The following is a 14,924-nucleotide window of genomic DNA, read 5'->3' as shown; positions in this document are numbered from 1 at the left end:
CAGTAGCGGCGCTGACACCAACACGCAGGCGGGAGCCCATAGTCGAAACGATGAGAGGGTGTAGTGGACGGGGAGAACTCACAAGCGCCAGAAGCGGAGGGCAGAGGAGTGGGGGACGTGGGTGGCCAGTCAGACACGACGAGAGGTGTAACACACATCCACTAGCTGAAGGAGGGGGAAGGGGGCTTTGGGAAGGAGAATGGGGGACTGATATGTATTGTACACAGGTGATCCAGCTGCATCTTGTTACCACTGTTTCTTTTCTATAAATGTTGTGGTTGCAACTGAATAATGTTTATACGAACTGGCACTCCAGATGGAGAGGAGACACAAAGACTCACACGAGCTACGGCCATACACGAAGGCCCGGAACTCAGTCGCCTCATGTATATGTCATATTATGCTAGCGTCTTAGTAGCGACTCATGTCGTCAGTGTGCCGATAATGGAGCACTGGGGTAATTGTAATTGTAATTGTATTTGCTGTATAAGGTGCGTCCACTAAGTTGTTGAAAATGATTATTAAAAATGCCAATAAAAAAGAGTTGACAACTAAAATGAATCTGTTCAAACACACATACACACACTCACATTGTGTCCTGTACACTTTCATATTTTCACAACTATGAGTTTTAAGCCAACACAAAATTATAGTAACTTTTACTTTTTTTTAAAAGCACATGTTTTTTTAAACTGTAAAAAAAGCAGACATTGTGCGGTGCACTACACTGAAGGGTAAAAACCTTGTTAAAAGGTAAAAGCTATAATTTTTTTGCCTGTAGAAGAACTGGTCCGGTGTTGCTTGAGTGCTCACAGCAATATAGCTCGAAGCTTTTCTCCATGTTCATTAAGAATCTCTCTGTCCACAGACTTAAAATATGCATTTTGTGGCTGATTTAGGGTAGGTCTGGCAGTGGGGCAGCATTTTATACTTAGTAGAGATTGCTAAATATGCGCAGTTTTCCACACCTCCAAAGCCACTCCAGCTCTATGAATTTTGTCTAGACCTTTTAAACAAAAGAACAAGTTAAGTGAAAATGCTTGTGTTTTGTTGACAAGATGGGTCTTAGTCACCCCTCCTCAAAGTGGGGCCCATCTGCGTTTTGGTTCCATTTCATATCAGTCTTGATTCTTTTATGTATTTGTCTAGACGTTTCTAACAAAAGACCTGTTTAAGTCAACTATGTACCACCTAAGAAAAGACAGATGGCTTTGGGAGACAGCAGAGCTAAGGGGTTTAACTGTGAGTATTTCCCACGCATCTCGTTGAGGAGCCCCCATCTGTCTCATCAAGGATTCTGGCATGTAGCGTATGAGCCGGAGAAGTGCCCTGCCTCTGGGAGTTATAAAAGCTGTCGCTGCAGTGGCATTCTATTCAAGCCCTGGCTATTCGACAGACAGGCCTATTTATTTTTTGCTATTCATTTTCTATTTATTTATCTCTCTCTCAACCGCTCAGTTCTCACCCCCTCATCTCCTAATACCACTCTTTTTAAGGCCATCTATACAGATCGATCCCCCACCTCGGGTGGCAGCAATGCCACATAATACAAATGCATCACTTTATCCCTATTTGACAACGCCCCCTCTAAAAGATGTATAATAAACGGGGTGTATCTACCAAAACATGCACAAAGCATGTTGAGACTCAAGCTGACTCATGCCTGCAGCTGCCAGAACATGCCCGGGCTTGTGTTGCTAGAGACTCCCAGATTGTGCTCCCCAAGAGTGCTGCAATTTTGCCTGTAACAATGCCCTAGACACAGAGCAGGGGCCCCGTGCCTATTGTGACAGCACCCTAACAACGTGGTAGAACCATGGGCATGTGACTTGCGCGTGACCAGGGTAATGTCACAACACACATGGCCCAACATGGTCATGTGACCCCCTTTGAAGTGGCGGCAATACCGAGGAGGGCCACCAGGACCCCTGACGTCAGAGTAACAGAAGTGACATCACTTCTGAGGTAGGATAACTGTCACTTTTTGCTTGATGGTAAAAGATATTAAATTATACTATTCCTTTAAAAACAGGGAAATGTTTTGTAAATGTGATCAAAATTACAAAGTGTTACACGTTGAACTGCTGGAAGGTCAAATCCAGATACCTTGTGATATATTTCTTTTCTTTCACAGAAAAACAAATCTCTTTTTCCCCAAGTTCACACTTGACCATAGATATGAAATGGGCAAATTACTTCAAGAGTTGGGGATACAGGATCTGTTTTCTGGCAGTGCGAACCTCACAGGGTTAACAGACCAGAGGAATATGAGGCTTTCTGAGGTATGTTGTTATTGATCAGCATGAGTCCTCAAAAATAGACAAATACAAAAGTACCCAGAGGTTAAGTTTCACATAGTCATTGAATGGAAAATGATTTGTTGCATCATGTTTTAATGTAAACCAACAAAGCAAGACAGCATTAACTAAGAAAATGGACCAATCTGAGCAGAGAAATATTGTACCAATGATGATGATTTATCTCCGGTAAAAAAAAGATAATTTACAGGCAGTATGTATTTGCTTATACTTCACCCCATTAAGACACATCACAGCAATAGGTTAAATGGTGCGGGGACAGGGGTAACGTAGGTCTACTTGATGGGTGTATCTCATTCAGTTCGTGCAGAATATTTTCAAGCTTTCTTTTTTATGATTTTGTTAACTGTCTACCACTCCGATTTAAATTTCTCACTACCATAGGCTCTGAAATACTTGTTAAAGCTGGCTGGAAAGTGAGATAATGTAACTGGACCACATGCTTTATTCTTTTTATTCTCACTTTCTTTTATTCACAAGAAACTAGTTTCCAATAGTTCTGACTTGACTGCCCATTCAAAAGCAGAGTGTGAACAGGGAGGTACCTGACTAGTAGAGGGATTTTATCTAATGGACTGACAGGTAGAATAGATGCCAGGTAGATGTGGTGCCACCTATTTCCCATTGAAAGCCTTATCAGACTGACATATACCCTGTAAACCTTGATTAATCTCCTCATCCTTTTTTATTGTTTTTTAAAAAAAACTAAAAGTAATTAATTTGCTTGCTATTCAACCCTTTTTGTGTTTAAATATGTCTGTTTCTTTTCAAGAATTATGTTTTGCATTGTGTTGTGTTGTGTTGCTTCATCTTAGAAAATGAGGAATACAAAAAATTGATAGATGCAATGCTTGAAATAATCTCAGCAACAACTAATTACTTGGGCTTCATTTCAGTCTATTGTTTCTTTGCCTACCTTACATCTCCGATTGGACCAAACGATATATGAATTAGCCATGGTTCTGCTATAATAGGAACAGTGCAGCCCAAACTGTCAAAGCAGGTCCTCTCTCTACAGGAATACAAACAACCCAAAATCGGGTTCCTGCTAACTGGGCCTCATCAGTCAGGTGCAGCGTAGTCCAAGTCTGGACATACCCGTTGCACTTAGGGTGCCACATTGAGCATTACAGACGAGTGACGGATGGAATACTTGCATTGGTTTTATGAATGAATTTATCTTCAATGATTATGTTGTTTATTGAGGGTTACTTCATTTTAGAAACTGACCGTATATTTTGTGTGAAGAAATAATCGGCAGGGTGCAAGAGTTAGCAACTCAGAATCAGCTTCATTTCTTTCAAAGAAAGACAACATTGTGACCTTGTGCTCCAAGGCTACATTTGCCTTGCTGTTTGTTTTACGTTTTCCAATCATTTATGGAATATTTCTAGCAATCTTTTTTTATTTATCCTAAGGGATACATGTGAATATTGAAAGTGGGTTAACAAAGCTTTCTTTTTCCGTGAGGAAAAATGTATTTGCAATCTTTCCAGATTTAGCTGCTCTCTTCGCCTTCTGAACAACAGATAGAGCTATTTTGGTGACAAGAACTATTAAATATTTTGTATGATATAGCTGAGGCCCACTAAAACACTTCTGTCTACTAGGAATGATGTTTGGAAGTGACAGAAAGTTAATGGTGTAATAAATTAGTTTTAGCGTGGCACACATACTTAATTACTTGATGAGATTAAAAACTTTAACATTCATAGATCACCAAATTGTCAATTTCCTTTGCCATTATAGAGCCTGTAATCATAATTTTTAGGTCTTGCATGTCCTGTCACTTGCAAGTCTGTTGTTACTTTAAAAAAACTTTTAAATGGTTTAGAGCCCACCCAATACTTACCATTGGTTGGATTTACCGTCACTCCCCTTTCCTTGCTTGTCAGCATTCAGTGCATGTTGGTTTCACTTTCTTCTTTGTGTGTGTGTCTCTTTGATGGAGCATTGACCACATACCGGATAATTGCTGTCAATTACAATAATTATCACTCTGCATGTGTTCATAATAACAATGTCTAATTACATTAATTCTCCTCAAGAGTGAAGTTGTTCTAAATTGCATAATTGTGTGATTCTTCCACATTCAATACATTAAAGATGGTCCCTAGGCCGGCATGTTTTCAATCCTTTATTAGACCTTCATTTAAAACAATTTGATTGTAGCCCATGTGTTTCACTCTTTAAGAACTTTTCCAGGGCTCATTGGTCAATTTTCTGTGCTCCATAAATGTATGCAGTTGTTTTTCTATGTTGTTTGACAGACCTCAAACTTCATAAATTAAATCTTCATTAATGCTCAGGTCTCATTTATTTACCTCTCCTCTTCTTACTTCTTAGAGGAAGTCCCTGGTGCCTACTTTAGGTGATGATTGGAAGTTTCTTTGATAGAGGGTTTGTGGTGGCTGTACCCTCAAACTCATGCACCTGCATATTTATTTCTAGAGCTTGGTGATATATTATGTAATCATTGGTGACGGCGGTAGGTGTGTTTTCTGTGTTTTATTGCCTCACCATCTATCATTAGTTCCTGATTAATTGCTGACCTCTAGGGTGGCATAGTATTCTGGCGCATTTCCAGATTTACAATTGCTCTTAAATCTGGAAATGCATCAGTGTACATGATTGTTGCGTGGGAACACCCAGAGCAACACCCATGTTATGCCCCTAGCACACAAAGTGTTGCATGAAAAGGGGTGATATTTACAAGCACATGTAAAGCCATGCAGGGTGGCTTTACGTGTGCTTGTAAATATCACTCAGCAGGTTGCGCCGCCGTTGCGTCACGCAGCATGATGCACCGGTGCGAAAGGGGCTTGCAAATCTGCCCCTTTATTTCCAAAGTTTCTTCTATAGAGATAAACATCATACATAAAAATATGACAGAATATGTGTTGTAATTTTGAACCTCAAGCCTCACATCTGGAGAATACACAAAACTAAATATAAATATATATATATATATATATATATATATATATATATATATATATATATATATATATATATATATATATATATATATATATATATATGTATGTATGTATATATATATATATATATATATATATATATATATATATATATATATATATATATATATGTATGTATATATATATATATATATATATATATATATATATATATATATATATATATATATATATATATATATATATATATATATATATCCACACCAATCTCTCTCCCAAGCCTTGGAAAAGAGTGTGACCATGCTCCGGGGGACTGGAAAAGCTGCTTTATTTGATTAAAAATTGCGCAAGCATTGAAAGGAAATTGCTGAAACGCTTGGCAGACGCGTTTCGTCCTTAAAATGGACTCTTCAGTGCCTGTTTCAGTTTGTCTTCCTTTGAGGGGCTCTTTGCTGTAAAGTTTTATCTTGCTGTGACCACTCCCAAGTCACGTGGTTACGCCCCTTCTATGCCTCACAGGTGTGTGAATCTCCTTGCGCTGTGCCTGTTCCTCTGTTGCATGCTGGATACTGTAGTTCGCCGCAGGGACCCATGTAGTGCAGGGACCCACCAAACACCAAGTGATGCCTCCAACGAGTCGTCGGTCAGCGCTCCACAGCCCGCAGCAGTCAAAGGGCAGGTAACAAAGAAACTCCTCTGTCCCCCTTCTCAGGCAGATAGTTCTGCCTCCTCTCTCCCCATGCACTGAGACCAGCACCTGGGGGGGCGACGCGATTTGCTGTTGTGCAACAAAGTACCAAGTTTTTGCAGGAAAGTCGCGTAGCACCAGAACGAGAGGGCGGTCACCAAGGCCAGCTCCTGCTAGCCAGCCTACACATCCACACCAATCTCTCTCCCAAGCCTTGGAAAAGAGTGTGACCATGCTCCGGGGGACTGGAAAAGCTGCTTTATTTGATTAAAAATTGCGCAAGCATTGAAAGGAAATTGCTGAAACGCTTGGCAGACGCGTTTCGTCCTTAAAATGGACTCTTCAGTGCCTGTTTCAGTTTGTCTTCCTTTGAGGGACTCTTTGCTGTAAAGTTTTATCTTGCTGTGACCACTCCCAAGTCACGTGGTTACGCCCCTTCTATGCCTCACAGGTGTGTGAATCTCCTTGCGCTGTGCCTGTTCCTCTGTTGCATGCTGGATACTGTAGTTCGCCGCAGGGACCCATGTAGTGCAGGGACCCACCAAACACCAAGTGATGCCTCCAACGAGTCGTCGGTCAGCGCTCCACAGCCCGCAGCAGTCAAAGGGCAGGTAACAAAGAAACTCCTCTGTCCCCTTCTCAGGCAGATAGTTCTGCCTCCTCTCTCCCCATGCACTGAGACCAGCACCTGGGGGGGCGACGCGATTTGCTGTTGTGCAACAAAGTACCAAGTTTTTGCAGGAAAGTCGCGTAGCACCAGAACGAGAGGGCGGTCACCAAGGCCAGCTCCTGCTAGCCAGCCTACACATCCACACCAATCTCTCTCCCAAGCCTTGGAAAAGAGTGTGACCATGCTCCGGGGGACTGGAAAAGCTGCTTTATTTGATTAAAAATTGCGCAAGCATTGAAAGGAAATTGCTGAAACGCTTGGCAGACGCGTTTCGTCCTTAAAATGGACTCTTCAGTGCCTGTTTCAGTTTGTCTTCCTTTGAGGGGCTCTTTGCTGTAAAGTTTTATCTTGCTGTGACCACTCCCAAGTCACGTGGTTACGCCCCTTCTATGCCTCACAGGTGTGTGAATCTCCTTGCGCTGTGCCTGTTCCTCTGTTGCATGCTGGATACTGTAGTTCGCCGCAGGGACCCATGTAGTGCAGGGACCCACCAAACACCAAGTGATATATATATATATATATATATATATATATATGCTCCAAACTAGCAGCTCCCACTCGTTGAGTCTGCACACGACCACAAACATGAGGTGGTAAGTCTCTAATCCGGGTATGGAAAGACTTCTGTTTCCCGCTCACATATGACATTCCAATTCCTCCGCCTGACGTGTTTCGTTTTCTTCTTCAGAGGCTCTTCAGAATTGTATGCGTGCGTCCGGTTACAGCCCCTTTAATGCTATAATTACGCCCTCAATTGGCCAGTCTATTTACTGCTGCATTATGGGAACTGTGGTCCCGGTATTAACATCCCTCAATGGTAGCACTAATTTCTGTCTTCCTTTCAAGCCAGCAGATGGGCCGCGGCGAGCAGTGTCTCTCCTCAATCCCTTGTTTGTGGTCCACATTTCGGCATGGAATATTCTTAGCTGCGTCAAAATTAAATATATATATATATATATATATATACATATATATATATATATATACATTCACACCAGTTATAGTTAGGAATTAGCATTTAAAAAACCTATCAAATTCACTGAAAAAACCATAGGTTTCACACCAGTTATAGTTACCTGGAAATTTTACTGACATAAAACCATTGAAATTCCCACGTTATAGTTAGTTGGACTCACTATAACTTGCGCGTGTAATGCACTGCTGATGACATCACATATTACATCACTCATGACATGGTCAGTGACATCACTCATGACATCACTGATGACACCATCCTTGTGACAGAGAGACTGACCTACTTTCACTGTAAAATAACCCTTAAAACACATTTTGAAAAATAAAAAATAACATTAAAAAAAAGTGGACATACCTATACCAGATACAACAACCAATTCAGTAATTCCACCATTTATATACACATCCACTCACTCGGTCACTGACCATGTCATGAGTGATGTAATATGTGATGTCATCAGCAGTGCATTACACGCGCAAGTTATAGTGAGTTATAGTGAGTCCAACTAACTATAACGTGGGAATTTCAATGGTTTTATGTCAGTAAAATTTCCAGGTAACTATAACTGGTGTGAAACCTATGGTTTTTTCAGTGAATTTCATAGGTTTTTTAAATGCTAATTCCTTTCTATATCGAGTTTCTAACCTTTTTTTTTTTTACAATTTGCTGGTTTTTGTAAGTATTCTTTTTTTTTTATATATTTTTTTCTTTTGCGCTCTGGGTGCGCGCTCCGGGAAGCTTTCAGGTAAGCTCTCCGGTAAGCTTTCCGGTATGCTAACCGGTGAGCTCACCTGAAAGCGCACCCAGAGCGCTACTTTCGTTCGTGAAAAAAAATATGAATGAAAAGTTAATAATAATGCAAAACATTTCGTACCATACAAATAAAATCAGTTTTTTTTATAAGGAAAATGATTATGCATTTCTGTAAAAGTTTGATGACGTCACTTCGGCGCGCAACATAAGTGCCCTCGGAAGCGCCTACGTTCGCGCCGCGTAAACGCACCTGGAAGCGCCTACGTTCGCGCCACGTTTGCGCCCCAGAAGCGCCTACCTTCGCGCCGCGTAAACGCACCCGGAAGCGCTCCTGAGCGCGCAGCGTAAGCGCGTCGGGTCATGTGACCTTAAAATAACACTTTTCATTGGTTGCCAACAGTTTTTTTTACAAAGAATGAAATCCCCACCCATTTCCTTCACTTCTTCTTTCACTTTTGTGACTGAAAGACCTGCCTTTTTGCTCCAGGATATTTCTTGCTTTTACAATGGCTGCCAGACAATCCAGCAGTGAGGATGACCAAGAATTCATCAATGAAGAGCCTCCTCAACGTAAAGTAAAGGAACATTTCATTTGGAAATTTTTTGAAATCCCACCTGGACAAAAAAAGGTAAATGCTCCAAAAGTGCAGTGCAGGATCTGCAAAGAAGAGCTGTCAAGAGGTAACCCTTTCAAAAAGTACTCTTTTGGGAACTTCACAATGATCCAGCATGTGCAGAGGAAGCACCCCGAGAATTTTGCCCGAGAAAGTGTCAGGGCTCTGGCACAAGAGGTTCCCAGTGATGGGGCCTCTACATCCACCGGAGGAGCAACTTCTTCTGGGAGGGGGCAATCACAGGAGCAGGTGCCAAACATTCAACCTGCATTTAACCATGGTGTCCTCAGATGCAGATACTGCAATCAACTCCTCACCTATGGGGAGCAAAGTGTCCAGCTCATGGTTCGAGCATTGGAGAACCATCACTGCCCTTCCCACACCAAATTTTTTTGGGTTTTTTTGCTCCTGTTGAGCAGTTTCCATTCCCTGTTTTTGTTCCTGTTTAGAAAAAAGAAGAAAACCAAAAGTTCTTTTCAGAACTACCTCCAATTCTCATCAAAGAGCTATATTCTTAAAAAAATGAAAAAGAGTAAGTGAAATAGAGTGCATTGATAATGGAAAGGAGAATGAGTAAGAAAAAACATAAAGGTATGAGAGGAAAAAGGAAGTGAAGTAGGAGGACTGAAAGAAGGTGAGTGTTAGGAAAGAAAGTTATGAGAAGAAGAGTGAATATGGGGAATGTTGATATTCAATGAAAATGTTGAAAAGGAACAGAAGTGTTGAAGGTTAAGAAAAGATGCATTGCTGGAGTTGAAGGTAGAAGGCCTCATTTATGAAGCCATGCGTCACTTTAACGCCACCAAAGCATCACTTTTTGTGACACAACAGTCCAATAAAAAATGCACCTTATTTAGTCATATTTACAAAGTGGCGTTTCTAGGTAAATACATCACTTTGTAAACCCCTGTGCCACATTATTCCTACGTCAGGTGTGATGTATGCAAAAGGGACATATTGATGCAAGAAAGGGTCGTAGAGGTGACACAGTGAATAAACTGGAGGCCTCATTTCTGAAAAGTGACGCATCGCTACGTGAAAACAGCGATGCGTCACTTTTCTGGGCGCACTCCATATGACATTCCAGATATGTCATATTTAATTTATGACTAATCAATTTGCAAGGAGTTACAGATACGTCAGTATTTCTGACGTATCTGTAAACACAAAATTGACACATTACTGGAGTGCGTCACAAAAGTGACGCAACTCCAGTAATGCGTCCTTTCACATGGGGAAAGCACCATGTGAAAGGTCTTGCGTCAGTCTTACACCTGCTGTGAGGCAGGCGCAGGATTTTGACGCAACAGCATCCTAAAAGTGACGCAGTGAAATCTCATAGATTTCACTGCGTCGCTATTACCAAGCTTTTTGCGGGAGAACGCCCCCTCTGCATACATTATACCTGACGCAGGTATAATGTGGCGCAGGGTTTTAAAAAGTGACCCATCTACCTAGATGCGTCACTTTTTAAATATAGCGCAACGAGGTGCATTTTTTTACACCGCTGGTGCGATGCGTCACTTTTCTGTGCGCACTCCTTACGACATTCCAGATGTGTCATATTTAATGTATGACGAATCATGTCGCAAGGAGTTACAGATACGTCAGTATTTCTGACGTATCTGTAAACACAAAAGTGACGCATTGCTGGAGTGCGTCACAAAAGTCACGCAACTCCAGTAATGCGTCCTTTCACATGGGGAAAACACCATGTGAAAGGGCTTGGGTCAGTCTTAAGCATGCTGTGAGGCAGGTGCAAGATTTTGACGCAACAGCATCCTAAAAGTGACGCAGTTAAATCTCATAGATTTCACTGCGTCGCTATTACCAAGCTTTTTGCAGGGGAACGCCCCCTCTGCATACATTATACCTGACACAGATATAATGTGGCGCAGGGTTTTAAAAAGTGACCCATCTACCTAGATGCGTCACTTTTTAAATATAGCGCAACGAGGCGCATTTTATTGCACCGCTGGTGCGATGCGTCACTTTTCTGTGCGCACTCCTTACGACATTCCAGATATGTCATATTTAATGTATGACGAATCATGTCGCAAGGAGTTACTGATACGTCAGTATTTCTGACATATCTGTAAACACAAAAGTGACGCATTGCTGGAGTGCGTCACAAAAGTGACGCAACTCCAGTAATGCGTCCTTTCACATGGGGAAAGCACCATGTGAAAGGTCTTGCGTCAGTCTTACACCTGCTGTGAGGCAGGCGCAAGATTTTGACGCAACAGCATCCTAAAAGTGACGCAGTGAAATCTCATAGATTTCACTGCGTCGCTATTAACAAGCTTTTTGTGGGGGAACGCCCCCTCTGAATACATTATACCGGACGCAGGTATAATGTGGCGCAGGGTTTTAAAAAGTGACCCATCTACCTAGATGCGTCACTTTTTAAATATAGCGCAACAAGGCGCTTTTTTTTTACACCGCTGGTGCGATGCGTCACTTTTCTGTGCGCACTCCTTACGGCATTCCAGATGTGTCATATTTAATGTATGACGAATCATGTCGCAAGGAGTTACAGATACGTCAGTATTTCTGACGTATCTGTAAACACAAAAGTGACACATTGCTGGAGTGCGTCACAAAAGTCACGCAACTCCAGTAATGCGTCCTTTCACATGGGGAAAGCACCATGTGAAAGGGCTTGGGTCAGTCTTACGCCTGCTGTGAGGCAGGCGCAAGATTTTGACGCAACAGCATCCTAAAAGTGACGCAGTGAAATCTCATAGATTTCACTGCGTCGCTATTAACAAGCTTTTTGCGGGGGAACGCCCCCTCTGCATACATTATACCGGACGCAGGTATAATGTGGCGCAGGGTTTTAAAAAGTGACCCATCTACCTAGATGCGTCACTTTTTAAATATAGCGTAACAAGGCGCTTTTTTTTTACACCGCTGGTGCGTCACAAAAAGTGACGCACAGGCGGCGCAAAACTGGCAGCGCAAGGCCTTCATAAATATGATCCTGGATTTTCCCCTTACTTCGTTCCCCGGTGCGCTTCCCGGTGCGCGTACCGGGCGCTCCCCCCGCGCAAATCAAAAAAAAATATTTCTTTAAAATGCCCCGCGGGACCCTATTTTAGCCCCCACATTAAACCTAGGGGGTCAGGAGGGGGTCTACCCTACCCCCTTATGGTCAATTCCCCCCTTTGTTTTTGCCACCTCTTGTGTCTCGATTTTACCGAGACACAAGATGGCGGCCACTCCGGACTGTTTAGAATGTTTACAGACACCCGAGAGCCAATCAGCTTTCTGCGCGCAAGTTGCGTGTCGCGCCTGGTGCGCTCCCCAGTGCGCGTACCGGAGCGCGCCTATAGATATATATATTTTTTGGGACCTAAATTACTCAAAATCCACTGGAGCACATATCTTGAGACATAGCAAAGGCACATCGGGCTACTAGTCCCTACAATTTTGCCAAGTTTGGTGTAAATCCATTCAACCGTTCGAGCTAAAAGTGAAATCGACCGCCCATGGAAATTAACATGGGGAAAACGCGTTTTGGGACCCCCCTTTTATCTCGGCCCCCGCTTGACGAATCCCCCCCAAACTTTCAGGGAAAGACCGGAACTTGACGAGGCCATTTTGAAGAAATTTTCAAGCAGATTCGTCAACCGGTGCCAAAGTTATTCCAAATAGAATTTTGAGATTTAACATTGAAAAAAATCCTAACTATAACTACCTACTGGCGACCGGCAGTAGGTAATATATATATATATATATATGTATATATATATATATATATATACATATATATATATATATATATATATATATATATATATATATGTATATTACCTACTGGCGGTCGCCAGTAGGTATATATAGTTAGGATTTTTTCCCTATGGGACTTTTGAAAATTCTATGTCTAATAACTTTGGCGTTTGTGGATGGAATCGGCTGAAATTTTCAGGAAAATGGCACATTTTGTTTCTGAGCAGCTCCTGAAAATTTGGTGGGGTTTCGTCAAGGGGGGGCTGAGAAAAAAGGGGGGTCCCAAAACGCGTTTTTTGCATTGAGTTTTCCATAGGGCGGTTGGACTCACTTTTAGCTCGAACGGCTGAATGGATTTGCACGAAACTTGGCAAAATTGTAGGGACTGTTAGCCCGATGTGCCTTTGCTAGGTCTCAATATATGTGCTCCAGTAGTTTTTGAGAAATTAACGTTCAAACCAAGATATATATCTGTACAGCGCTCTGGGCAGCGATCCGGTCCGCTTACTTTTCGCTTATCGGAACTTTGCGCGCAGAAAGCTGATTGGCTCTCCGGTGTCTGTCAACATTCTAAACAGTCCGGAGCGGACGCCATCTTGTCTCTCGGTAGGATCGAGAGAGAAGAAGAGGTGGAAAACGAAGGGGGAATTTAATGAAAGGGGGCAAGGTATCCCCCTCTTGACCTCCTAGGAATGTTGTTGGGGTTATTAAAGGGTCCCGTGGGGAAAATAAAAAAAAAATGATTTTTCACGGTAGAAGCGCGGCCGCGAACTGGTAGCGAAACGGGAATTCGCCATTTTGTGCTTCGTAAATTAAATTACTAGTTATAAGTGGGTACGGGAGACGTATCCTAATCCCCTATGTTTCCTGAGGGTGGGTGAGGAGGCTGATATATGTTGATACATCTCTTCCAGCGGCTGTGCGTGAGCTTTTTTTTTTTTTTTGCTGCGTGACAGTCCGGAGCGGCCGCCATCTTGTCTCTCGGTAGGATCGAGAGAGAAGAAAAGGTGAAAAACTAAGGGGGAATTTAATGAAAGGGGGCAAGGTATCCCCCTCTTGACCCCCTAGGAATGTTGTTGGGGTTATTAAAGGGTCCCGTGGGGAAAATAAAAAAAAAATGATTTTTCACGGTAGAAGCGCTTCACGGGCCGCGAACTGGGCCGCAAACTGGTAGCGAAACGGGAATTCGCCATTTTGTGCTTCGTTAATTAAAGTACTAGGTATAAGGGGGTGCGGGAGACATATCCTAATCCCCTATGTTTCCTGAGGGTGGCTGAGGAGGCTGATATATGTTGATATATCTCTTCCAGCGGCTGCGCCATCTTGCCTTTTTTCGAATGCCACAATTTTGTCGTGCACGGCAGCCATTTTAGATGCCAGGCTGGTCCCAGGCTATCACCTACCCCTGCGGATGTAGTTTATGGCCCCAGCTGTAGAGAATTCAGACATGCCAATTCTCCTGATTCAGGCGTGTGAGTACTGATTTCAGTGCTAGTCTCCCGCCTCCCGATTTCTGCAAGCAAAAACCCGGGGGCATATTACTAACAACTAGCGATAATTTTTGTCTATAACTTGTTTAGAGACAAAAATTATCGCCGCACATCGGCGATTTTTATCGCAGATAAACCTTGCTATTATCGCAGAAAAGTCAGCGATATTCATGTATTATCGACCTAATGCTCTTAGCCATGTTATCCACCTCCCATTGGATAACATGGCTAAGACCTGCTCAGGGCAGGTGTTAGCTTTTGGAGATATTCGCGCTTAGTGCGAATATCTCCAAAAGTTGGTAATAGAAGGTAGCGATGTTAGGGACTGTTTCCAGTCGCTAACATCTTGGCACGCCACTTTGCATGTCATTAGTGATAAGTATCACTGACATGCAAAGCCGGGCCCAAGATGGTCGCTATCTCCTTTTAGGTGTCACTAACTGGTGTTAGCGACAGCTTGATAATAGGGAAATAATTTTATCTCCGCTTTCATGGTTTTTAAAGCCAAAAAAGCGGAGATAAACCCCCTTGCTAATATGCCCCACGATTCCTTGGGGGTTTCAGCTGATAGGGCTTGGTATTGTGTTACATGGTAATTTTTCCATGAAACGTCAGAGGGTCGATGTAGGGGTTCTAGAAGAGGTGATAAACCATTTAAGCCTCATGAACAAGCGCATGGTCTTTTAAAGATTTCTGAAGTACTCGGGGCGGCGGTGTGTGTGTGCCCTCTTTCAGGAGCGGGCG

General features: G+C 42.6%; 1 protein-coding gene across 2 annotated transcripts in view; it reads left to right on the top strand.

Annotated features, from left to right (window-relative positions):
• SERPINA10 (serpin family A member 10) overlaps positions 1–14,924 on the top strand; it is a 218,944-nt gene that overhangs the window by 137,320 nt on the left and 66,700 nt on the right. For both annotated transcript variants that reach the window (XM_086937725.1, XM_086937724.1), the window contains exon 5: positions 2,135–2,282. In XM_086937725.1, the coding sequence (XP_086793851.1) occupies positions 2,135–2,282 (148 nt within the window). The remainder of the gene's footprint in view (positions 1–2,134; positions 2,283–14,924) is intronic.

This window comes from Lissotriton vulgaris, chromosome 9 (genome assembly GCF_964263255.1).
Source record: "Lissotriton vulgaris chromosome 9, aLisVul1.2, whole genome shotgun sequence".
In the NCBI taxonomy this organism is placed as follows: Eukaryota; Metazoa; Chordata; class Amphibia; order Caudata; family Salamandridae; genus Lissotriton; species Lissotriton vulgaris.
The sequence above is the reverse complement of the archived record's forward strand: the minus strand, read 5'-3'. Positions and strand labels throughout refer to the sequence as shown.